A 25,282-nucleotide genomic window follows, 5' to 3' on the forward strand; every position below is an offset into this window, starting at 1 on the left:
AAAACCCAAAGTCAACAAATAAATATTTAGCATTTTGTCAAAGTATGTAACCTTATTATGGGTTTAATGCACATAAAGGCCTTATATAATTTACTATGTACTTTCATGTAAACTATCTGAAAGTAAGATAAGGCCAGTCTCCCTGGTATTTGCCCAGAGTCATAGAGTTGGTGGATGGTAGAGCGGTTGTTGGCAGTGGTGTGGCAGGGAAGACAAGGTGAAGGGACAATGCAGGTTTAGAGAAGTTGGTAAAAGCAGAGGAGAATCTTTTGAAATGACTTTCCAAGACTAGATATCACTAAGGGCGGGGGTATGTCTGCTTAGTGGGTGGATGTGAAAGAGGTAAGAACATAAGAAGGTGTTGAAAGAAGAGTTATACCTGATTAAGCTGCCTTTTGATATTGAAGCCGTTGATTGATATTTAGGCTTTTCAGATATATGATCTTTTCCAATTCTGGCTTTGTGTCCTAGGGATTATTTAATTAGACTTACAGCTAAATAGGAGTTTCATTCTTATTTCTGGAAGGAAACTGGTGACTGTTGTAGAGTTAGAAATAAGCTTAAATGGAAGGAGGCACGTATTTCTGGAATATCATTTAAAAATTCCTTCCTCATAATGACTTAGATTTTTGGATTGTGTGTTGATTTCAGAAGAATGAGTGTAAAAAGGTGTGAGATTTCTTTCTGGTTTGGTTTAGAAGTGGTGAAGTGTTCTCTTACTCTTTTTTTCTAAAATCATCACAGACAAAATCAAGTAACGACGTGTGCCAGTGGCTTTTCTGAGCAGTATTCCTTTAAGCGAAAGAAGAGTTCAGCAAAAGCATTTAGTGACGAGGGAGGGAGTTTTTCTCCATCTTTACAAAATTAAGCTATTTTGTACAATGAATATTGTAGTGCCATGCATAACATACCATTGTTTTATGGGATGACAGGAGAAGGCGTCAAAGAACAAAAAAATTAATGTAACCCAAACGTATCATTATTTTTGCCTGGTCAGTTCCGTTGTCTAAGATAACTGAATGACTACATGAAATAAATTTTCAAAACTTTATGCAATTATACTAAGCTACTTAAATTACGTATATTTTAATGTCATTAAAAATATTTACTACTCAAATTTGTTGGTTTAAATACTGTTATACAATTCAAAGTAATTTAGGTTTCGCGGATGAGAATTCAGCTAAAATCTCACTTACCTTTTAGGTAATTTTTTTAATATTCTTGTATTAAACGATGTACATGAGTTTGTGGTGAAAGCTGTGCGGCGGTATTCAGAGAACGCCACGTTACAAATTGCAGCGCTCAGCTGTTTAGCACTCCTCAGTAAGTAACTTTACTAAACAAGGAATTGTTATGGGGCATTTGATCTTGAATGGGAACCTTATAACAAGACAACATTATCGAGACAGTCATATGTAGGGAAGGAAGCATTAAATGCCTTTTCTGTCCTTATGTAATTTCTTTTCTTTTAAAAAATTTTGTTGAGTTTATTTATTGTGAGGGAGAGAGAGGAGGAGGAGGGACAGAGAGAGGGAGAGAATCCCAAGCAGGCTCCATGCTACCAACGCAGAGGCAGATGCGGGGTTTGATCTCATGCACCTTGAGATTATGACCTGAGCCAAAATCAAGAGTCAGATGCTTAACTGACTGAGCCACCCAGGCGCCCCTGTAGTTTGTTTTCTCATAGAAGATACTTTCAAGGGAACTAACAGTTGTGATTAGTACACCTTTCCTCTTCATACATGAGTAATTACATCCTTGATTTAGCTTTGTTAGCAGGCAGCTAATCTCAGTTCATCTTCCTCTAGTCTGTTAGTTTTGTTTGGTGTCCTCTTCCTCATTTGATCATTTGACTAACTGGAATAGCATTATTATGAGGTGTGTAATGTATTTTTTAAAGTCTTTGTAATGAATCAAGACCACTCCTAAGGAATACCTCACTTCGTTCATAATGTTTCAAAATAGGGACTTCAAGTTGGTCATTCAGACTGTAAGTAAGTCATATACTTAAATTTTTTCAAGCTGAGACCATTTTCCTAAATCAAGATTTGGAGGAAAAGAATGAAAATCAGGAGAATGATGATGAGGAAGAAGAAAAGTTGTTTTGGTTGGAAGCCTGTTACAAAGCGTTGACGTGGCATAGAAAGAACAAGCACGTGCAGGTCGGACACTTTTGTAAATATTATAGTTGCTCAGAATTGTGCTTGTTCAATAATTTATATTTTGACAGGTTTCTTTTTTCTCCCCTGATCCAGGAAGCTGCATGCTGGGCCCTAAACAACCTCCTCATGTACCAAAACAGTCTCCATGAGAAGATCGGAGACGAAGACGGCCAGTCAGTAGTTTTGATTTTACATGATAGAGAATTGCAGTTACATTTTTAATCAATCCATATAAAATACCGTAATTGTAACTTTTATTTTTAGAAATATTTTTGATGGAGGCATATATGTTTCAAGTGTTGCCACAAAATAGTGGTGCATCCATAATATTTTGATCCCTAGTGTGATTGAGAATTATTACCCAGCGATTTGGAATCAAGCATCATTCAGAAATTATGGGTCATCGAGAAAGAAACTTTCAGTTTTCTAGCTGATCATTAAAAATGCTGTATTAATTAATCTCAGGTGACAGAGATTGCAGAGCCATCTGTGACCTTCTCTGTTGCAGTGACTAGCCAGCAGGTTGTCGATATCAGGAGTTCAGTGTGGTCAGAAGCCTCCAAACTGATTCCCTACTTGATGTTGCAGTGTTGATGTGTCTTTTCAGAGGCTTATTTGTAGCTGTCAGCTCTGGAGGAAGCTTTCTATGGGAGTGCCATTCAAGCCTCCTAAGACCAGCCCTCTCTCTCAAAGATACAAACTGTAAACAGGAGTTTGGTGTGTATCAGAGTTGTTTCATGGCCGCAAGGCTCTGTGCTTTATGGCAATGCTTATATGTGTGATGTTTGCCCTGGGTATGCTCCTTTAAGAACTTTTGAATGACTTTTCTTGGAAACTTAAGTAGTGATAGCGTACATCTCAAATCCTGAAAACCTGGATGCATATGGGTCCGTTGCCCGTTGGGAGAGAATTAATGACACAAATGCTATTTAATTATATGTCTCCATTTTAAAAGGCAACAGTAATACTTTAGAAAACAGTATGTTAAACCAGCATCCTAATCCACTTTGAGCAATCTTTTTAAGATTAAGTTCTTGTTGCAGTTTATAAATTTCAGCTCATAGCACACTGATTTCCTTAATATCCATAGGAAACCTTTAAAATATATTATTAAAAGAATATGTATTATGCTCTACACTTTTAAAACTCATGCTGTTTCTTTATGATTTTTATTTTTTTTCTTGTTTCCATTCTTTTTCTCACTTTATCTTTTTACTCTTAACACCTCTTTATATATTTGCTGAATCTTTTTCCCCCTTTACTGCTTATCAACTTTGAAGGAACAGAGAAATACTAATTTATTAGTATTTAGTGGATTTGAACTACCTTTTAAATGTAAAAACTGTTTACCTGTAATTCACAAAGTGACTTGTTAAAGTGGAGGTGACATGAAATCCTGTTTAAAGGCCTTGTTTGTTGTTAGAGTAGATAATGATAAGGGAATATTTGAACTAATTATTCAAAAGGTTCCCGTTAATATTGTGATTGAATTTGTGAAAGGTTCCCAGCTCATAGGGAAGTGATGCTCTCCATGCTGATGCATTCTTCATCGAAAGAAGTCTTCCAGGCCTCTGCAAATGCGTTGTCCACTCTGTTAGAACAAAATGGTAAGGAGTACATCATTTTTGAATAAAAGGAAATGCATTTTGTATTGTTTTAAACTTGTAAAGGTAATACATTACAAAAAATTCACATAAGTAGATATTTACCTGATATGTAGATGTATTGATACATAGGTAAAAAGATAAAGAAGAAAAAAAACATTTTGATTTTTTCCTGAATTTCTATGTGTGTAGTCACACATAACACACATAACATGTACAACATACATATATACAATATGTACAATATATTGTATATTTTCTATGTTTGCAGAAATGGGATAATATTAATAATTTTATAAGCAGGTTGTATATGTTTTCTTTTTTGTGTTGATAAATGTAAAATTTTGTATTATCATTTTTAATAGCAGTGTAGCTTCCCACATACACCTATACTCTATTTTATGAACCATTTTCTCATTGATAGACTTTTACTTTGTGTTGAGTGGGATTTTTTTTTTTTTGGTACCTATAATAAACACCAAATGGTCACTTTTTTCCATTTTCTTTCATGTACTGTTCCTGTTATTTTTTTTTTTAAAGAAAACTTTCTAGATAATGCAATGCGTAGAGAGATAGTCACCATGGTAAAATCTGTTAAAATTGTCCTTTACATGTAAGCGTTCTGTTATTAGGGAGAGAAAAATGGCTGTTATACCTTTGGAAAGACTCTGAGGTTTAAAATTGAGGCTCTGGATGTTCAGATTCCAGGCTCCCATGAACAGGAAATCCTGCCAGAAAATCTTGGGAGAAAACTCATCATAAAGGCATTTGGACTTGGCAGCTCTTTCAGAATATTTTTAGAGGGAGCAAAATAGAGAAAAACACTGAAAGCCCAAACCAGAGACCAGTGTTTGCACCACCTGTTAGTAGAGAACCTCCATAGAAATGAAGGGAATCAACAAACCAGTCCATGCATGTTTCTCAATGCTGTTATTTAAGTCGAATCAAGAGGAAAATAATTTATTCTTCCTTTTCCTTCTTTCTCACTTTACCTCTCAGGTGGCATTTTATTTATTTATTTATTTATTTATTTATTTATTTATTTATTTATTTTTAAATGTTTTTATTTTTGAGAGAGAGAGAGAGAGAGAGAGAGAGAGCGGGAGAGGGTCAGAGAGAGAGGGAGACCCAGAATCCAAAATAGGCTCCAGGCTCTGCGCTTGTCAGCACAGAGACTGATGCAGGGCTTGAACCCACAAACTGTGAGATCATGACCTGAGCCTAAGTCAGACGCTTAACAGACTGAGCCACCCAGGTGCCCCTCAGGTGGCACTTTAATAAAAAAACTTGAGCTGGGAAGAGCCATCACAGACAGATAGGGGTTGCCCTCTAGGATAGTAAGTCAGAGCAGGAGTGTTAGGAAAGGGAATTGCTGCCCTTAAATCTCCCATCTTCTACTGTGCAGAGACCTGGATTGGGATCTCCCTCCTGCAAATGAGGACCAGAGCCTCACTTGGTTGCTTTTGTGTGGCACATCGAGGAGAGAAGAGTAACCTTGGCCGTATACAAATGTTGTGCTGGTGCTGTTGTTCTTTGCCCTGTGGAAATCTTTGATATGCCAACAAAACGACCAGTGTCTGAGGATTAGTTACATGGGGAGTCAGCCTTGATTTTGATCAGAATCAGTGCCCTGCTCTTCCTTGTTCCTTACTTCTTTGTTCTTGGCCACCTGCTAGGTAAACTGTACTCAGATCCCTTGTATTATTCTTGGAGTTCTGCCTTAGGAGAGTATTAAGACCTTGAGCAGCTTGGTCACCAACCTCTGTGGGCAACTTCTCATTGAAAGACACTTGGAAACATGGAGTATGCAGGGTTGGAATGGGTTTCCTTGAAAAACAACAGGACTGGCAGGCAGAACTGGTTTCTGCCATGACGTTACCCAGGCCAAAGCTTGAACATCTTGTGTGACATTTCCCTCAATTAATTAATTATCTACTTAATGAATTAAGTTAATATTTATTGAGCTCCTGCTAGACAGTGACCTAGGCATTTGGATTATCATATAAATAGGATACTCCCAGGTTCAGGGAGCTTCAACTCTAGTGGGGAAGACAGATAATAAGATTAAATAACATATGTGTGAGGTAGCTACGAAAGAAGAAAATGAATCAGAGAAGAAGGATGTGTGTGAGGGGTCAGAGGAGTTAAAATGGTGGCGAGGCAGCCAGGGAGGAAGGTGAATATTGGATAAAGAGCTGCAGGAAGTTACATATTATTATTGGCCTTTTAAAGCAGATAATTTATTACTAAAATGGAGCAGAAGAGGTCAGGACTTTATGCAGATATAAGGTAAAGGAGATAAGAACATCTAAAATGTTCTGTGAACTCTGAAATCACTGCATGATGTAATTTCTGTTAGGTCCAGTGTTTGATGAAATTTCTGTTCTCAATTTTTAAGTCAAAGGTTAGGTGAATGTCTAGGACAGTATGGTGCCTGGACCAGTAACATCTCCAGGAAACTTGTTAAAAATGTAAATTCTAGGGCCCTGTTCAGACCTGCTGAGTCACAACCTCTGGGGTTAGACCCAGCAATCTGTTTTTCAGCAAGCCTTCTGAGTGATTCCAAGTTTCTCTGCAGTGCGAGCGCTTCTGGCGTAGAGGGACTTCCATCTTTTAAAAGTATCCTCTTGGTTAGAAGTTAGCCACTTTAGGAGGGGTTATTGAACCTTCTGACATGACCAAGCAAAATAACCCAACTTATCATATTTTAGTGTGTGTTATTCTGGGTGTCTTTAAAAGGTATGAATTTTTCAGATTTTGGCAGTATTGTAGAATGTGTATATCAATTCCACTTATTTCTGACTTTTCCCGATTTTCTATCATTTCTTCCTTTCCCAATTTGAGGTTGATAACTCATTTTCAAAATACAGATCTTTCTTGACTTATGATGATGGGGTTTTGTCCAATAAACCTGTCATAAGTAGAAAATGTTGAAAGTTGAAAATGCATTTAATACACCTAACCTACTGATCGTTACAGTTTAGCTTTGCTGAACTGAAATGTGCTCAGAAGACTTATGTTGGCCTGTAGTTGGGCAAAATCATCTAACGTGAAGCCTGTTTTATAACAAAGTGTTGAATGTTTCACGTAATTTACTGAATGCTGTACTGAAAGTGAAAAACAGGATGAGAGGTAGAGTGTAAGTGCATCGGTTGTTTACTCTTGTTATTTTGTGGCTTGCGGCCACTCCCCAGCATTAAGAAAGAGTATTGTACTCTGCCTGAGAAAAGATCAAAATTCAAAATTTGAAGTATGGATTCTACTAAACGTGTATCACTTTCACACCATCACAAAGGTCGAAAAATCGTTGGTCGAGCCATCTGAAGTCGGGACCCTCTGTGGTACTTAATCTAAGTTTCACTTCCTGCCACTTTCAGAGTGTTGACCTGCAGTGTGTAATGTTGGAATGATATTTATACAGAGTCTTCAAGACAGTTTATACTTAAATAGACAGTATAAGATAATGTGCATTTAGTGAAGGAAGTTTATAACAAAGAAAAATTATTCTGTAATCATTATTGCTGGGATATAGTTATCTTCCCACATAGAGTATAAAATCAGTTGTAAAGCATATTTATTAAGCTTTGGCATTGCTTTGTGAAATTATGTAATAATTTTGTCAGTGCTTTCCGTCCCTTTGCACATGATGGTGTACCTATAAATAATGTTTGTACAGTTCGCTGGGATGAATGGAGAAGGTAGCTCAAGGCTGAAGGCAGCCTGACATGGTTCCAGCCCCTGTCCCATCCTACTCCCCCTGCCCCCGCAAGGTTTGAGTGGATGGTCAGTACCTGCATGCACCTATAACTTATTTCCAGCTCACTAGTGTCTAACGTGCCTAGTAAGTCTGTGTAAGTGTGGTTATTTTGTGACACTGTTATAAATATTAGAATGAAATGTAACTTTCATTCTTATTTTGGAGGGCATTATTTTAAAATATTTTCCTGCAAAAACACTCCTTTCACATGGATAGGATTATATTGGAACCAGTCTTGTCTATGAATAAAACTTTAAAAATCAAAACCTCAACTGAAATTGTGAATAAGTGTGAAAAATTGAAAATGGTGCACATTTGAAAGATAAACATTAATGATCTTTAAGTTGCAACGAAATATAAATTCTACATGTACTTTTTTATGAATTTGGACTATCTTAGCATTTTGTGTCTACTGTAGAATTATGAAAGTGTGCTTTTATTTCTATGAGTAACGTTAAAAACATTTTATAGTTAATTTCAGAAAAATCCTCTTGTCAAAAGGAATATACCTGAATGTATTGGAGTTAATGCAGAAGCATATACATTCTCCTGAGGTTGCAGAAAGCGGCTGTAAAATGCTAAATCATCTTTTTGAAGGAAGGTAATACAGATTCATGAACTTATGCAGAATATATAAGGTTGGGCCAGGAATATATCAATGTTTCAAGCATATTTCTAAGAGTTAAAAGAAAAACATAAGACATTTGCAGATTGAAACATTGTGGAATATAATCTTATATCACCAATACTGTAGACTTATTTTATCTGACTGTGGAAAGGGATAGCAGAGATTGTAGAAACATGTTGAATTGGCTTTTGTACTTTGTGGTTGGTGCTGACCACATTTTGGAAAATGGCAGTTGTACAATCAATTTTTCAAATTATTGTGTATGAAAGGCATGAGATAAAATCAGAATATGGCTTCTGTTTTTTTTTTCACAACAAATATTTATTGCGATTCTTCCATTTGAATTAACCTGGTCTTCTCTTCCTGCTCTCATTCCTTAGCTGGGAAGTCCAAAGATGTTAAGATTCCATGGCTGGTTAGAGGCACAACAGGACCAGATCTGGGGGTGGACGATAGGGCAGGGTTGGGGGGTAGAGTGGTGAGTGGGGGGGGGGGGGAGCTTAAGAAAAACCTGTTTAAAAGGCTAAAACTGAATTATGTACAGAAGGTGCCTACTGCAGGATACGCTCAGTGCCTTTTTGCATTTTATTAGGCCAAAGAATGGGAAGTAACTTTGGCCTAATCTGTGTGAATCTCAAACAAAAAAATAAGCTGTCTAGGAAACTGTAATGTGTAAAAGAAAAAATAATTAGCACAAATGTTGCAGTAGAAAATGATTTTGTGTCCTGGCTTTCCCACTAATTTGAGCCAGCCATTTGATGTCTAAACATCAGGTTCCTCTTTGGTAAAGAGGGATAAATAGTAATAACCTCATAAGTTGTAAGTTTATAATGTAAGTATTAAATCACTTACTTCTTACAAAGTTAAGATAATGCCTATACATTGTAAGCACTCAATAAATCACAGCTATTATTATTAATACTGTTCTTAAATATGAATAAATGAAATGCAAATAGCATGGTAAAATGTATGTAGCACATTGGTAGGCTTTTAAGGAATAAGGTTATGTTGTTTTTAACATCCATCCAGCTAATTTATTTATGTTTATATATATCATATCTTTGAGTCATATTTCTTTTATTTAAATGTTGCTATTGAATATTTAAATGCAAAGTTGATCTCCAATGATGATTTTTATGGTCCCGGAAGTGTGCAAACCTTTATAAATGAGACAAAAACACCATGGAATAATCTACCCTTTAAGATTCTGTAGTTTATGTGCAATTAATGCTTCTGGCTGTTTCCTCATAGGTAAAATATACAGTTTTAGTCCTGGGGATTCAAAGATAACTATGACAGTGGGCGTGCCACTAAAAAACCCACTGTCTAGTTGGGGAGACTGATGTGTAAAGAGACAGTTACAATAAATACTGTGTGATAATGCAGTGGCAGGGATGAGTAAGGGCACAGTGGTTAGAGGAGAGTGAATGAAGTGGGATGACCAAACAAGAGAAGCTTACCGTGAGCACAGAACCACGCGAAGTGAGGGCTTGGTTGGAGTAATGCACAGGTTTCAGTTAACATGGCACTGTGCAAAGCAAGGCCTGCCTGTTTTACAGTTTGTAGTACCTACTGAGATCTAATCCAGCGGCATTTCTTCATATGGAAGAGAAAGAATAGCCAAAATACCTTAGAGAAACTTAAGACTTCAAGGCAAATGAAACTAATTAAGAATACCATACAGGAAGTCCAGTGGTGTTAATTTGGAAGAGGCAGGTTGGTATGCTCTAAAGATCCCTGACCTTGGAGCTCAGACAGTTTTTGTGTTCCAGTCCTGGCTCTGTCACATTCTAGTTATAGGACCTTGATACGTCACCTCTGTCAGCCTAAACTCTTCATCTGGAAAATGCAGATAATAACACCTACTTTTTCAGGGTTGTTGCCAGTGACCCATGTGCAGATCAGAAGGGAGCTGTGTCTTGTGAAACTAAATAAAAGAATTCCCAGGTTATTAGGAATTCCACTTCTTGAGGTCAGGGTTTAATTAAATAATAATTAAAATAGGTGTGCTCATATTACTGAATGCAAAAGCATTTCCGTATCGCCTTTTCTGGTAAAATAGAATGGTTCTGTTTTCCTGTACTTGTTTCAACTGGGTGTGTTTGTACAATGGAATAAGGTTGTACTTTTAATAAGCGTTTCAATCTTGTATTTCCAGTAATGCTTCCATGGATACGATGGTAGTAGTGGCCCCCAAAATAATAACAGTTATGAAATATCATGAGGCATCGTTATCAGTGCAGCTGGAGGCACTTCGAGCTATTTTACATTTTATAGTTCCAGGTAAGTCACATAATGGATATGGGAAGAGATGGCAATTTCAATGGATCTTTTTTGACACTTTCTGAAATACCAACTTCCTAGGCAAAAATGAAAGGACCAGCTTTTCTCAACCAAAAGCAAATCTTCCCACTAATCCAAAAGTAAAAAGAGAGGAAAAATGATGACGTGGAAGGGTCAGATTAATTTATAAGAAAATTGGATAATTTATTTGTACAAGCAATCACTATAATATAAAGTATGGAGCTTTGCTTCCAAGGAGAGTGTCGACCTCTGATAATTTTTTCTATTTCTGTTGCCATCCAGGTTTTGTTTTGCTTCCTGTCTGAACTATAAACATAGCAAACTAATATTCACACTTTCTCTTTTGCCTCTTTCCGGTCCTTCTTTTACTCTGTGGTTGAATGAATCTTTCTCAAATATAACCCTGTGGCTTTTATTTATTAACCTCAGTAGCTTCTGTTCTCTCCCCTTTACCCCCTGCTTACATCTGTTGTGACCTCACTTGTCCTTCCAAGCCTGTTTATTTTGTATTTATTTATTTTCATTTATTTTATGTTTTATATTTGAGAGAGAGATAGACAGAATGTGAGCAGGGGAGGGGCCGAGAGATGGAGACAGAATCTGAAGCAGGCTCCAGGCTCCAAGCTGTCAGCACAGAACCCGACGCAGGGCTTGAACTCACGAATGGTGAGATCATGACCTGCGCCGAAGTCAGACACTTAACTGACTGAGCCACCCAGGCACCCCCAAAGCCCATTTAAAACAACTGCTCCTCCATTCATTCAGTATATATTTATTAAGAACCTCCTTTGTTCTAAATATTGTGATGGCTGCCCAATGATGAAAAATGAATGAAGAAGGCATTACAGTACTATTATTGGAGCTTAGAGGTAGATGGATATGTAAATAGATAATTACCAGACAGTATGAGCAGAGCTGTTACTGCCATAGTATAAAAGGCTGTGAGAATATTGGTGGAGGCACAAGTAATTTAATCAAAGGAGTAGGTCAAGATTGAGATATTTGAAGTTGAGGGTGTGTGAAGCTGACCAGGTAGGAAGGTTGGGCAGGACCCTTCAGGCAGAAGGACAGAGTGCTCATGGTCTTGGGTGAGTAAGGTGTGAGGAGATCAGTGCCTGTGGATGAATGTGGAAGGACTGGCGGAGGCCTGAGGTTAAGGGCCTGACCACAGCACTGAGCAAGTGTGTGGCTTTTTTGAACAGAAGTCAGTTCAGATTTATTAAAGGTGTTCAAAAACTTCAGTGTCATGAACAAGTCTGCAGTTTATAGTGAAAGCGCTGTGCTGTGGAGGATGATTGGCAGGGAGAAAGCCTCCTCCAGGGAAATTGCGTTGGAGGCCATGATGGTCAGGTGAGACATGGTGGGGGCCCAGCGAGGGAAGCAGGGGAGACGGTGGATCTGAGAGACAGTGAGGACATTCGTTTGATAGGACTTTCCGACTGCTGAATATTGGGGACGTAATTGCTTTTTGTTGCTCTGTAAAATTCCTATTCTTTTACAGCCCAGGTTTTTTTTTTTTTTTTTTTAATTTTTTTTTTCAACGTTTATTTATTTTTGGGACAGAGAGAGACAGAGCATGAACGGGGGAGGGGCAGAGAGAGAGGGAGACACAGAATCGGAAACAGGCTCCAGGCTCTGAGCCATCAGCCCAGAGCCCGACGCGGGGCTCGAACTCACGGACTGCGAGACCGTGACCTGGCTGAAGTCGGACGCTTAACCGACTGCGCCACCCAGGCGCCCCAGAATATACATTTTTTCAAGGAGGGGGCTTTCTTCAGTCGTCGTTGTTATTGTTGTTGTTTTTAATCCCCTGGCATATTGAACTAAAATAGCTGTTCAATTAGTAGATTTTGAATTGAATCATGAGGTGCTATTCATAGTTGTCATGCAACTTTTAAGGTATAATTTAACAGACATAATTTTGCTTGAAAATATTATTACAATTTTTTTTTGAACTTTGTAGATTGTAAAAAACAAAACAAAACAGAACCATTTTGATCATCCTTAAAGGTGCCAGCCTTAATCTTTTAAATTTTAAAGGTAAGCAGAAGACTTTCAGAACCAAATCTGTTAGTTAATAAAATAATATTCTTTTGGTTAAGAAACAAGTTTTGGGGGTGCCTTCAAGGCTGTCAGTTAAGTGTCCAACTTTGGCCTATGTCATGATCTTGCAGTCTGTGAGTTTGAGCCCCACGTCGGGCTCTGTGCTGACAGCTCAGAGCCTGGAGCCTCCTTCAGATTCTGTGTCTCCCTCGCTCTCTGCCTCTCTCTCTCTCTCTCTCTCTCTCTCTCTCTCTCTCTCAAAAATAAATAAATATTTTAAAAAATCATACTGGGGTCGCCTGGGTGGCTCAGTCGGTTAAGCGTCTGACTTCGGCTCAAGTCATGATCTCACAGTTCGTGAGTTTGAGCCCCGCATCAGGCTCTGTGCTGACAGCTCAGAGCCTGGACCCTACTTCCATTCTGTGTCTCCCTCTCTCTCTGCCCTGCCCCACTCACACTCTTTCTCTCTCTCAAAAATAAATAAACATTAAAACATTTTTTGAAGATAATTTTTTTATTGTTTTTAGAATTGACTCTGAAGCCACATTGATAGCAATAATCGTTAGATATGTGAACTTATGTATTTAAAAGGTCAATTAAGTGATTTTCTTATAATGATGTTTAGATCTATTAATGGGTACCCTTGGAAATAATTTTATAATTTTAGGGTTGTATTTCATGTGTAGAAATACATATTTGTTGACACATTTATAAACATATCATTATATAAATACATTTCTTTATTGTTATCTATTTTATTCTGTGCTCCCATACCATATTACTATACCATACTACACCGTAATTTGCTATACTGTATCTTAACCATTCTATGTATCAATGAGTTAACTATAGTATCAGTACCCCAGTAGTTTTGAGGTTGAATATGATTCTGGTTTGAGCATGTTAAGTTGAGGTAGGTGCCTATAATATCTCAGTTCATTTATTAACTAGCCCATATTCAGATTGTCTTAATTGTAACAAAGGTGTGTGTTATAGCAAATTTATATAATTCAGTGTCCAGTTCAGGCCCACATATGCATATGGGCTGTTAGGTTTCTTAAACTTCTTTCAATGTAGTAGTTTTCAATTTTTCCTCTTTTTTGGAACAATAAGTTACTGAAGTGATTGACCCGGTAGCTTTGTAAGATTTGTTTTTTTAATGTTTACTTATTTTTGAGAGAAAGAGAGGCAGAGCACGAGCAGGGGAGGGCAGAGAAAGAGAGGGAGACACAGAATCCGAAGCAGGCTCCAGGCTCTGAGCTGTCAGCACAGAGCCTGGGGTGGGGCTCAAACTCACACACCACAAGATCATGGATGCTTAACTGACTGAGCCACCCAGGAGTCCCTCCAGTTTCTTCATTTTTTAAGATGAAGTAAACTTCACTTTACTCTACCCAAACTCCTTATAGTTTCTACAAATCTTGGGCACCTGACTTCATTTCTTTTGGTCATTACTTCTTCTTTCCCTTTTATTATTTGCACACACCTCTATTTTGTTAACCACTATAATAGTTTATTTACATATGTGTTCTAAAGCTAAGCATTGGGCTTGAGAAAGGCAGAAACTAGGTCTTCCTGTTCTATTTCAGCTACTAACACAAACCAGGATGAGAGTAGACCTTCAACTGTCTCTTTGAATGAAATAGTAGAAAGCATATGTGCAAAAACAGAACTTTTAACAACTTTACCTATTACCCTTCAGAGGTACAAGATCAGAGTTGATATAATTTCTCTCTTCATTTTATTTTTTTATCAATGTGGACTGAGCTTAAAATGGAAGTCTAAATTTTTTTTTTTTACATTTTTTTAATGTTTATTTCTGAGACAGAGTGTGAGCGGGGGCGGGACAGAGAAAGAGGGAGACACAGAATCCAAAGCAGGCTCCAGGCTCTGAGCTGTCAGCACAGAGCCCAGCACAGGGCTTGAACCCACAAACCACAAGATCATGACCTGAGCCGAAGTCAGATGCTCAATGGACTGAGCCACCCAGGTGCCTGACTCTGTGGCTTTAATAAAATGATAAGACAGCTATTTTAATAAAATATTGCATTGGTTATTTTTCTTGACTTGGTGTCAGATCTAGAAGGAATAATGTAAAATTCTTTAAGAAAGGACTTATGCAAATTGGGAATTATATAGAGGAAGGTGATTATGAGTATAAAACCACATCTGAAAGAACATTAAGAGAAACTGAATTTGTTTAATCAGGAGATGGCTTAGGATGCTATGAAAACTGTAAAACACCCCATTCATTTGTAGTTAGTAACAGTATGCTGAAAAACATGAAGAATTAAAATGTGTCAGGCATTGTTCGAAGTGCTTTATGTGTATGAATTTTTAAAATTCTCATAGCAACCCATGAGGCAGATACCTGTTTTTGTGTGTGTGCCATTTTACAGATGATGAAACAAGCATGAGAAGTAGAGATTTTAAGGTCACAACTTGTATAATGGAGTCAGGTATTCAACCTATGCAGCCTGAGTCCTGAGTAGGCACTTTCATATATACATTTGTGCAACAAGCATACATTGAATAACAGATCTAAAACGCTATGCTTGGAACTCTTGGTGATCTGGAGATGATTAGGTTATGGATCCTGCCCTCAAAATTTTGCAGTATGTACAATTTAAAGGACTCTTACATGGAGAGGAAATTATATCCTTTATGGATAGTAGAAACTCAAGTGATATAACAAAGACCAGAGATGAAATTTATGGTAATGTTCATTTGGTCTTAATGTAAGAAGGATGTTTATTAAGACTTATTACATGTGATAAAGTTTTTATTACTCAACAGGCCTCCTCTTAGTGGTTACGTCTGCTTGCGGTGTAATCGGCCGTTTCAGAAATTAACGTGGGCTTGGTTACTGAAAATAAGGCAGAGAGAGTTTAAGCGACTTGCCTAAGGTCATACAGCTGTAGTGAATGTCTGAACCTGTCTGAATATATTCTAAAATGAGGACTGAAAGCTCCAGGAGGGTGGAGATCCACCCAGCCTTTGTTATTCATTGTGTTATTCCCAACATGTAGCAACAGCTCTGGCATGTAGTTAGCATTTAAGTTTTTTTTTTGTTGTTGTTGTTAGGTAAATGAAAAGCTATATACACAGCCAGTTAATAGTTTGTGTTAATAAAAATAATTTAAAAAATATTTCTTAATGTTTATTTTTAAGAGAGAGAGAGCAAGCACAGGGGAGGGGTAGAGAGAGAGAGAGAGAGAGACACAGAATCGAAAGCAGGCTCCAGGCTCCAGGCTATCAGCACAGAGCCTGATGTGGAGCTGGAACTCAAGAAACACGAGATCATGACCTGGGCCGAAGTCTGACGCTTAACTGACTGAGCCACCCGGGTGCCCCTTGTTAATACAGATTATTAAAGTGAAAGATTATATAAAGAACTGCTTATTAATAATTATTTCTATAGGCATAGGTTTTGGAAACATCATCCATTCATAATAATTGTAGTATGTAGTATCAATTATGTAACCACTATTTTTTGACTTATTTTTTAACAGTTTTAGGATAGTTTAATTACCATGTAGCTTAATAAGGAATATGTTTCCTGTGAGTAACTTAATACTATTATACAGCCTTAGAGGACTTTTAACAAAAGTACATGCTCTTTACCACCATAACGCTGAAACTGAAATCTTTTTTCTTTTCACTGTTGTTCCAGCTGTTCTTTTATGTCTGCATTTCATATCTGACCTTTTTATGTTGTAGCCCAAATAACTGAGCTTTTCTCAAGCTGTCCATTGTTGCATAAAAATCTTGTATGAATACAGACTATTCATACAAAAAAAAGTATTGTTTGCTCTAGAAAACCTCTCCAGGTAGTAGCTCTTGCTACTTTAAATTCAGTAAACACCCACACACATTGCATCTATTTTACGTTCAATGATAAACTTTTTATAATTTCTGTAAAGATAAGGGTTATTTCTTTGATAGGAACTATGCATTAGAAAATAGTACAACATATGTATGTATTGTTAGGTTGATTATGATCACTTCTAGGAGGTGACAATCTGCTCAGCCTAAATCTTTATGAGAAACTTATTATTTATTTGTTTACTTATTTAGGCATGCCAGAAGAGTCCAAGGAAGATACAGAATATCAACATAAGCTACATATGGTTAAAAAACAGTGTTTCAGGAATGATATTCACAAACTGGTCCTAGCAGCGTTGAACAGGGTATGTACAATATAAGTTTTCTGCCTTTATACCATTCCCTGGACTATGGGATTTGGAGAAATAGAAGGGCTGTTTCAGTTTCAGTTTTCCATCTTCTGTTTACTATGATAGTAGGAAGTTATGTGGGTGGAGATGTAAGATGCCAACAGGGATGCAAGGTGTGAAGAGATGTACCATTCCAGCTGAGGGGAGTGTACTATTGACCACACACGTGGACAGGTTCTTTAGATTGCTGGTAACATAAATCCACTCCAGTCTACTCAGAGAGAGAACTAAAGAGCTAGATGTTAAGCTAAGCCTCATGAGTGATGTCAGGAACTGTGGCTGCTGTTGTCTTTCTTTTGGGTCTTTTCTGGTCTGAAAGGTTCAGTCCATGAAGACACAGGGCACAACATTAAAAGCTTCTTCGATTGCCTGGGCTCACTTTCATTGCTCTCCTCAGAGATAACCTCTGAAATGGTTCGGTGTGCATTGTTTCTGACCATTTTTAGATATTTACATATCTATATGCATTTACATGTATTACATATATTTATGTATCTATCTACATTTGCAATAATATAATTACTATAATCAACAATCATACTAAGTATGAAAAAAGCAGGGAATTAAATTTACATTGTGAAATGCAAAAGGAATTGATGGAATTAAGATGGGTTGGAGGCTTAACGTAAGATGAATTGGTCTTTGTAAAAGATACAAGAGTAAAGATGTAAAGAATGATTAGAGTTAATGTTTTCATGAGAGGAAGAGAGCAGTCAAGGTGATTAATGGAAATGATTCCTTGTGATTTAGTATACTTTGAAAAATGTCATAAATCAGAATAGCCTGTAGAGAGATCTCCTTTAACAATTCAATTTAAACTGAACTTTATAATGTAATTGTCTATGATATATTTGAGTCATTTGTACTGAAACCTTAGTATGATTTTTGAGTATAGCAATATAATGGCTTGAATTCAATTCCAGAAATATTTGATGAAAACAAGTATGTGGAAGGAACTGTGTTAGGCACTGGGAAGACAAAAATGAACATGATTTGTGCCCTTCTCTCTTGGATCTCACAGTTGGGTGAGGGGAATAACAACAACAGCCATGCGTAAACCACATGTTCTGCATTGGGACTTACGAACTATACTGGCTTTATGGACAATAGGCGTGTAGAGGAGGGGGTGGTTAATTTTATTCATGGTATATGTTGGTGAGAAGCAAGAGGTACCAGAACAACTTTACAGGTAACTGTGATTCTGGGTAGCCCATCTTTTCTAAAGTTATTGACTATAAGTGTGATATAGTAGAAGGAGTCAGCGATCAGGAGACCCCACCCTGTCAGTAAATACCGTGATGCCAAGAAAAGCACTCAGCTCCCAGGTCTTCCTTTCTTTTGCTTGCTACTTCCCGAAGCAGTGGTTGAGAAGCCTACCACTGCCTCCCCTATGTGTTCCGCCATTTCAACAGCTGAGCAATGACAAGGCATCTCACTAAACAGCGACTGTCATTTGGAGGCAGGGAGTTAAGGTCAGGGGGAAATAGAAGTGACAGTGTTTTAGTTTTAAAAACCTCCGCTGTTTTTAATTCCTAAAAGTTATTCCCCTGATTCCTCACCACTTTTGAGGAAAAAAAAATACTCTAAACGAGGAATATAAGTATTTCTTTAGCTCTAAAATTCTGTGATTGCATGTCTCACTCTGAATAAATGTTACAAAGCATCAGAGATTTTGGGCCCAAATACTGCAGACACCTGAAACGAATCACCTTTAAAAGTAAGTCTATTCCTGGAAAGCAGAATTCCCAATTAGATAGAATTTGAGATTCAACTAAGGTTACAGTGCAAAGACTATTAAAAGTATTTATTTACTTATTTGTTTTTATTTTTTTAATGTTTTAATGTTTTTATTTTTTTACTTTTGAGAAAGAGAGAGAGCAAGAGCAGGGGAGGGGCAGAGGGAGGGAGACGGGGGCAGAGGATCCGAAGCAGGCTTTGCACTGACAGCAGAGAGCCCAGTGTGGGGCTGGAACCCATGAACCAGGAGATCATGACCTGAGCTGAAATCAAGAGTTGGAAGCCTAACTGACTGAGCCACTCAGGTGCCCCTGTATAAATATTTTCAAATTTATAAATCGGTCAGAAGTCAAATACCACTATTTTAAATTATCCAACAGTTTATCTGCGCTCCATCGTATGTAGTAATGTGAAGCTGTCATTCTCTTTGCATGGACCAATCACAGGTTTCCTGATGTAAGGGAGTCGTTAGTCATCATCCAACTGTACCTGAAATAAATAGTTCAAGATTAGAGGAGTTTAAGGTAGCAGAACCAATAGTTGAGTAGAAACTTGTTAGAGGGATGGTATTAAGAACAAATATGTATGCTTTATAAATATCTTTTTGATTTAATTTTTAGTGTAAAAAAATAACCCTATGATGCATTTTGAGGTTAGGACTGGCTACCTGATTTGTGGGGCCCAGAACAAAATGAAAATGCAGGACTCCTTGGTTAAAAACTAAGAATTTCAAGACGGTGGTAGCAGAGCATTATACTGAGTGTGGGGCCCTTGGAAGCACAGAGAACTATGGCTGCGCAGGTGCGTACGCAGGAGGCTGGCCCTGCCTAGGAAGTAGGAATGGTGGTACTATTCATCACACAAAAAGTTCAGACAGTCTACAATCTAACATTTTCCTTTTTCTTTTTTCCTGATAAGTTAATAAACTTTTAGCTTTGAACATCCGAGTTTAAGATACTAGCGTCAAGCATAGAGTAATGTGGGCTTAGAGCTTAAGAGACTTTAAACTTGTGCTCTGAGTTATCTGCTTAAAGGATTCCGAGTCTCAATTTTTTTCATCAATGACATAGGGCTAATAATGGTGTTTCTACATTATAGGGTTATTGTGAGGATTACATGGGTTAATATATAAGAAGTGCTTAAAAGGATCTCTGGCACATAGCGAGTGCTGCATAGATTTTGGCGTTATTGTTGTGGTTGTCACTATTGTTGTTACAGTGACATGAACCATGTTAGTGTACGAAGTCCCGTCCATAAATAGAAGGGTTTTAAGAAAAGAACTTTGGACAAAGTTTGACATTGAAAGAAGAGATTGTAAAGGAGATGGGCAAATGAATGGTTTTAAAGTTTGAGAATAATTAGGGGTGTACCATGTCATGGAAATTAAGGGAGGAAAAAGCAGCAGTTTGGTTGTTAAAGGACTTTTTTCTTTGAATGGTTTTAATTCAGAGTGGTAAGGACAGAAGTCTGATTATATGAAATTAAGGGGTAGGGAGAATGTGGAGACAGTGGGCGTAGATGTTTCTATTAATAAGTTTAGAAATGGAGGAGAAATGGTAGCTTGATGGAATGGAAGACCAATTAAGGGACATTCTGTCTCCTGTTAGAAGGTTTTCATCTATGAGGAGGGTGGTTAGCCCAAGGCCTGAACCGTGGCCATCACTCAGGGTCTGTTGCACAGAAAGTGAGTCATCTCATTTCATCCTCATAACAACCCTCGATTTTTAGGATCAGTTTAAGGTGAGGAGGCAGAGACACATGAGCCATCCCTCCAGCTTCACTTTGAACTACTTTGAATTTCTTTTCATTTCTTGAATAATACCTTCTGAGTAAATACTACTTCTGAGTAAATGTTATTTCATTAATTTTTAATGGAACTATTAAGTGAAAAGAGGCAGAATTTAAACCTAAATTTAACTGGCTCCAAATTGCTACCCAGAGAGTTGGTAAGATGGAAACAATGACAGGGAAGAGTATGAAGCGGGGCAAGGATATGAGTGTGTTGTTGAAATGATAGATGAACTGATGTCCAAGCTGAGCAATTAGGGTGGAAGAGAAAGGCACAGGATGACAAAATGATGCTTCTCCTCATACCCTATGAAGAAAAAAAGATGCTGAATAAGGACAATTGAGAGGCATTGGAGGACTAGATTGGAAAGGAATGAAAGTCTGTTCGTTGACAGTATGGAAGTGAGAAAGGTTGGAGGGTAGATGGTTTTGGTTGAAAAAGCTGTAACAGAGCTTGAGATCTGACTTGAAGCTCTCAGCTCTGTGGTGTATACCCACAGTAGTGCCAATCACACGTTTGGAGTAGAGATACCATGAAACCAGTGTCTGTGTAAACAAAAGTGCTGTGAAGGATAGCATTGTAATTTTTGGAAGGAAAGCTATTAGGTGGGCATTCATATTATGGAAAACATTATGGAAAAGCAGAGATGGCCCATCTCATATAAGAGTTAGCTATATGTCACGGGCTTTTAAGAGAGAAGGTGTAACTGTGATTGTCCATGGTTGGAAAGTGTATTGACTGTTTCTTCTTAGTTAATAAGTCGGATAGTTTGGAAAAAGAAGTGGCCTGTATTAGGATACCTGTAAATGATGTCAAATCATCTGGAAGAGTTGAGATTAAAAAGTTGGAAGAGGTAGCGATTAACCTCCTATGCTTTCTTTTCTTTTTCTTCTTCCTCTTCTTTTTTTGTTTTTTTGTTTTGTTTTGTTTTTTGTTTTTGTTTTTGTTTTTGGCTCCTGAGTTTTTAAGGTAGACACATTTATATTAAAGTCCTAGACCTGACACATACTAGCTTTGTGATTTGAGCTCTTCATGTTCCCATATCTTTGAAATTTGGTGAATCTATCACATGAGGCTGTTGAGGGGTAATAAATGACACATGACATATAAAACACTTAGAAAGTAGATTCTCGATTAGTATTTTCTGTAGGTGAGTGTCAGCATTGCATTTTACTGGCTAAATACACAGTATACAGGCGAAGGGCTCCAACATCCCTGATTTGGTCTCATCTTAGCAATGGACAATCTGTGTGACTTTAGGAATATGCAACCCCTCTAACCCCCAGTAAACTCATCTGCTATTGGGAGTGATATTAGTATGGACTTTAGATTCATGTGAAAAGAAAATGCATGTAAAGTACTAAGCATGCTGTGTGGCACAGAAGAGGTACTCAGTATTAAAATGGTAGCTCTTATCCTTAATCATAATTAAAAAGTAATTAGTAATGTAAGGCAAAATCAAAGGTAATAATCTTTATTTGGACTAGTTTGTATTTTGTCAGTCTGTAGCTGGCTTTAACTGAAGTAAGTATTAATAATTCATTTTAAATAGCAAATATCAATTGTCCTTTTGATTTCAGTTCATTGGAAATCCTGGGATTCAGAAATGTGGATTGAAAGTAATTTCTTCCTTAGCACATTTTCCTGATGCATTACAAGTATTATCCCTGGAAGGTGCTATTGATTCGGTACTTCACACACTTCAGATGTATCCAGATGACCAAGGTTGGTACCATTTGAAGTCAGGATTTAGGATAGATTTTTTAATGGTTTTATTTATTTATTTTTGAGAGAGAGAGACAGACAGAGAGAGAAGGAGACACAGAATCCAAAGCAGGCTCCAGGATTCAAGCTGTCAGCACAGAGCCCGACGCAGGGCTCGAACCCATGGACCACAAGGTCATGACCTGAGCTGAAGTTGGATGCTTAACTGACTGAGCCACCCAGGCACTCTTAGGATAGATTTTTTTTTAATGTTTATTTATTTTGGAACGGCAGGGAGGGGCGAGCGGGTGAGGGGCAGAGAGCATCCCAAGCAGGCTCCCTGCTGTCAGTGCAGAGTCAGTGCAGAGCCTTATGCAGGGTTTGATCTTGTGGGTGAGATCATGACCTGAGCCAAAATCAACAGTTGGATGCTTAACTGACTGAGCCAGGCACCCCAGGATTTAGGATAGATTTTGTATAAGCCTTTAGCTATTGGCTGGGTGTCTTCAAATTTTTTCTTTAGTTTTGAGATTTAAAACCACTAATTTTATTATTTTTTTTTTCTTTTATTTTTCTAGAAATTCAATGTCTGGGTTTAGGTCTTATAGGATGCTTGATTACAAAGAAGAATTTATGCATAGGAACTGGACATCTGCTGGCAAAAATTCTGGTTTCCAGTTTACAACGATTTAAGGATATGGCTGAAGTACAGATTAAAGTATGTGCATTATCTTGAAAGGAATTTGGGATCTTGTGAAGATTTCTCTTTCAGAGCAGCTGGTACAATTCCCACTTTGCATTAATGGAGATAGTCTAGTTAATTGAAACCTATTTATCATTTTGTAGTATTTTAATTATAGGTGAAGAGAATTGGCTTGAATTGCAGAGATCCTGTGATTCATTATTAAATCTCTAAAATCAGCATATTTATTTGCCATTTGTCTTTTTCATGAAAGGGCAGAGAATGTGCTAGAGAAAGTCTAGCCAGCTGAGCTTTACTTGTTTAGATTTTAGGTAAATAGAAGTTATAATTTTTCAAGGTTTGTCATTCTCAATGTTTTCTTATGGGATGCTTACCTCTAGTAGTTTTTCTCCTTGATATTTTTTTTTTCTTGCAGTAAAATATTTTAAGTATTTTTCATCAAACAACATTTCACACGTGATATATAATAAGTGTTCCTTATTAAGAATGAAAGATGTTGGCTTAGGGGAGATTAAGAAAGAAATTGGCTCAGATTTTTTTCCTATCACATATTTATTTATTTTTATTGAAATATAATTGACATACAATATCCTATTTTTTTGTTAATGTTTATTTATTTTTGAGAGGGAGAGATCATGACCTGAGCTGAAGTCAGGTGCTCAACTGACTGAGCCACCCAGGTGCCCTGACATACATTATCCTATTAATTTTGCATAGTGATTTGATATTTTTATATATTACAAAATGATCTCCAATTTAAATGTAGTTACCATTCATCATCATATAAAGTTACTACAAAATTATTGACTATATTCACCATGCTATATGTTATATCCTCATGACTTATTTATTTTATTACTGGAAGTGTGTACCTCTTAATCCCCTTGACCTATTTCACCTGCCCCCAACCCCTCCCCACTATGATACTGACAGTTTTTCCCTTTTATCTATGAGTCTGTTTCTGTTTTGCATTTTTTGTTCATTTGTTTTGGTTTTTAGATTCCATGTATAAGTGAAATCATATGGTATTTGTCTTTCTCTGTTTGACTTGTTCCACTTAGCATAATACCCTCTAGGTCCATCTATGTTGTTGTAAATGGCAAGATTTCATTCCTTTTATGTTTGAGTAGTGTTCAATTTTGTGTATACGTGTGTACCCCATCTTTTTTATCGATACATTTGTCCATCAATGGACACTTAGGTTCTCATATTGGCTATTATAAATAATGCAGAAATGAACATAGGGATGCATATATCTCTTTGAATTGATGTTTTTATTTTCTTCGGGTAAATACCCAAGAGTGGAATTGCTGGGTCATATGATATGGATATCTTTAATATTTTGAGGAACCTCCCTACTGTTCTCTATAGTGGCCACCCTAATTTACATTCTCGTCAGCAGTGTACAAGGGTTCACATTTCTCTGCATATTTAACAACATTTTATTTTTTGTCTTTTTGATAATAGCCAATCTGATAGGTGTGAGGTGATATCTCATTATAGTTTTGATTTGTGTTTCCCTGATAATTAGTGATGTTGAGCAGATCAGCATCAACAGACGTTGACCACATGTCTGTCTTCTTTGGAAAGATGTCTGTTCAAGTCCTCTGCTCATGTTTTAATTGGGTTGTTTGTCTTTTTGGTTTTAAGTTGTATAAGTTCTTTATATATTTTGGACATTAACCCCATATTGGATGTATGATTTATGCATATCTTCTCCCATTCATTAGATTATATTTTCATTTTGTTGATGGCTTCCCTAGCTGTGCAGAAGCTGTTTGGTTTGATGCGGTCTCATTTGTTTATTATAGCTTTTGTTGCCCTTCCCTGAAGAGTATGGTCCAAAAAAATATTGCTAAAGCTGATGTCAAAGAGTTTACTGCTTGTGTTTTATGGTTTCAGGTCTTGCATTCAAGTCTTTAATCTATTTTGAATTCATTTTGTATGTGGTGTAAGATAGTGATCCAGTTTCATTCTTTTCCATGTAAGCTGGTCCAGTTTTCCCAACACCATTTATTGAAGAGACTGTCTTTTCCCCATTGTGTGTTATTGGTTAATTAATTGATCATATATACATGGGTTTATTTCTGGGCTCTCTGTTGTATATTATTGACCTATGTGTCTGCTTTCATGCCAGTACCATACTGTTTTGATTACTATAGCTTTGTAGTATAGTTTGAAGTCAGGGAGTGTGATACCTTCAACTTAATTTTTCTATCTCAAGACTGCTTTGGCTATTCAAGGTCTTCTGCGGTTCTATACAAATTTTAGAGTTCTTTGTTCTAGTTCTGTGAAAAATGCCATTGGTATTTTCATGGGGAATGCATTAAAACTGTAGATTGCTTAGGCCAGTATGGATATTTTGACAATATCGATTGTTCCATTCTGTGAGTATGGGGTATCTTTCCATTTATTTGTGTTGTCTTCAATTTCTTTCATCAGCGTTTTATAGTTTTCAGTGCAAAGGTCTTTCATCTTTTGGTTAAATTTATTTTTAAGTGTCTTATTCTTTTTGATATAAATATAAATAGGATTCATTTCTTAATTACTCTTTCTGATAGCTCATAATTAGTGTCTAGACATATAATCAATTTGTGTATTTTAATTTGTGTCCTA

General features: G+C 37.1%; 1 protein-coding gene across 3 annotated transcripts in view; it reads left to right on the top strand.

Annotated features, from left to right (window-relative positions):
- LRRK2 (leucine rich repeat kinase 2) overlaps window positions 1-25,282 on the top strand; it is a 137,334-nt gene that overhangs the window by 18,024 nt on the left and 94,028 nt on the right. For all 3 annotated transcript variants that reach the window (XM_023256946.2, XM_045061649.1, XM_045061648.1), the window contains 9 exons: window positions 1,204-1,323; window positions 2,023-2,162; window positions 2,256-2,335; window positions 3,663-3,769; window positions 7,995-8,124; window positions 10,310-10,434; window positions 16,576-16,688; window positions 21,840-21,984; window positions 22,542-22,681. In XM_023256946.2, the coding sequence (XP_023112714.1) occupies window positions 1,204-1,323; window positions 2,023-2,162; window positions 2,256-2,335; window positions 3,663-3,769; window positions 7,995-8,124; window positions 10,310-10,434; window positions 16,576-16,688; window positions 21,840-21,984; window positions 22,542-22,681 (1,100 nt within the window). The remainder of the gene's footprint in view (window positions 1-1,203; window positions 1,324-2,022; window positions 2,163-2,255; window positions 2,336-3,662; window positions 3,770-7,994; window positions 8,125-10,309; window positions 10,435-16,575; window positions 16,689-21,839; window positions 21,985-22,541; window positions 22,682-25,282) is intronic.

Source organism: Felis catus, chromosome B4, assembly GCF_018350175.1.
Source record: "Felis catus isolate Fca126 chromosome B4, F.catus_Fca126_mat1.0, whole genome shotgun sequence".
NCBI lineage: Eukaryota > Metazoa > Chordata > Mammalia > Carnivora > Felidae > Felis > Felis catus.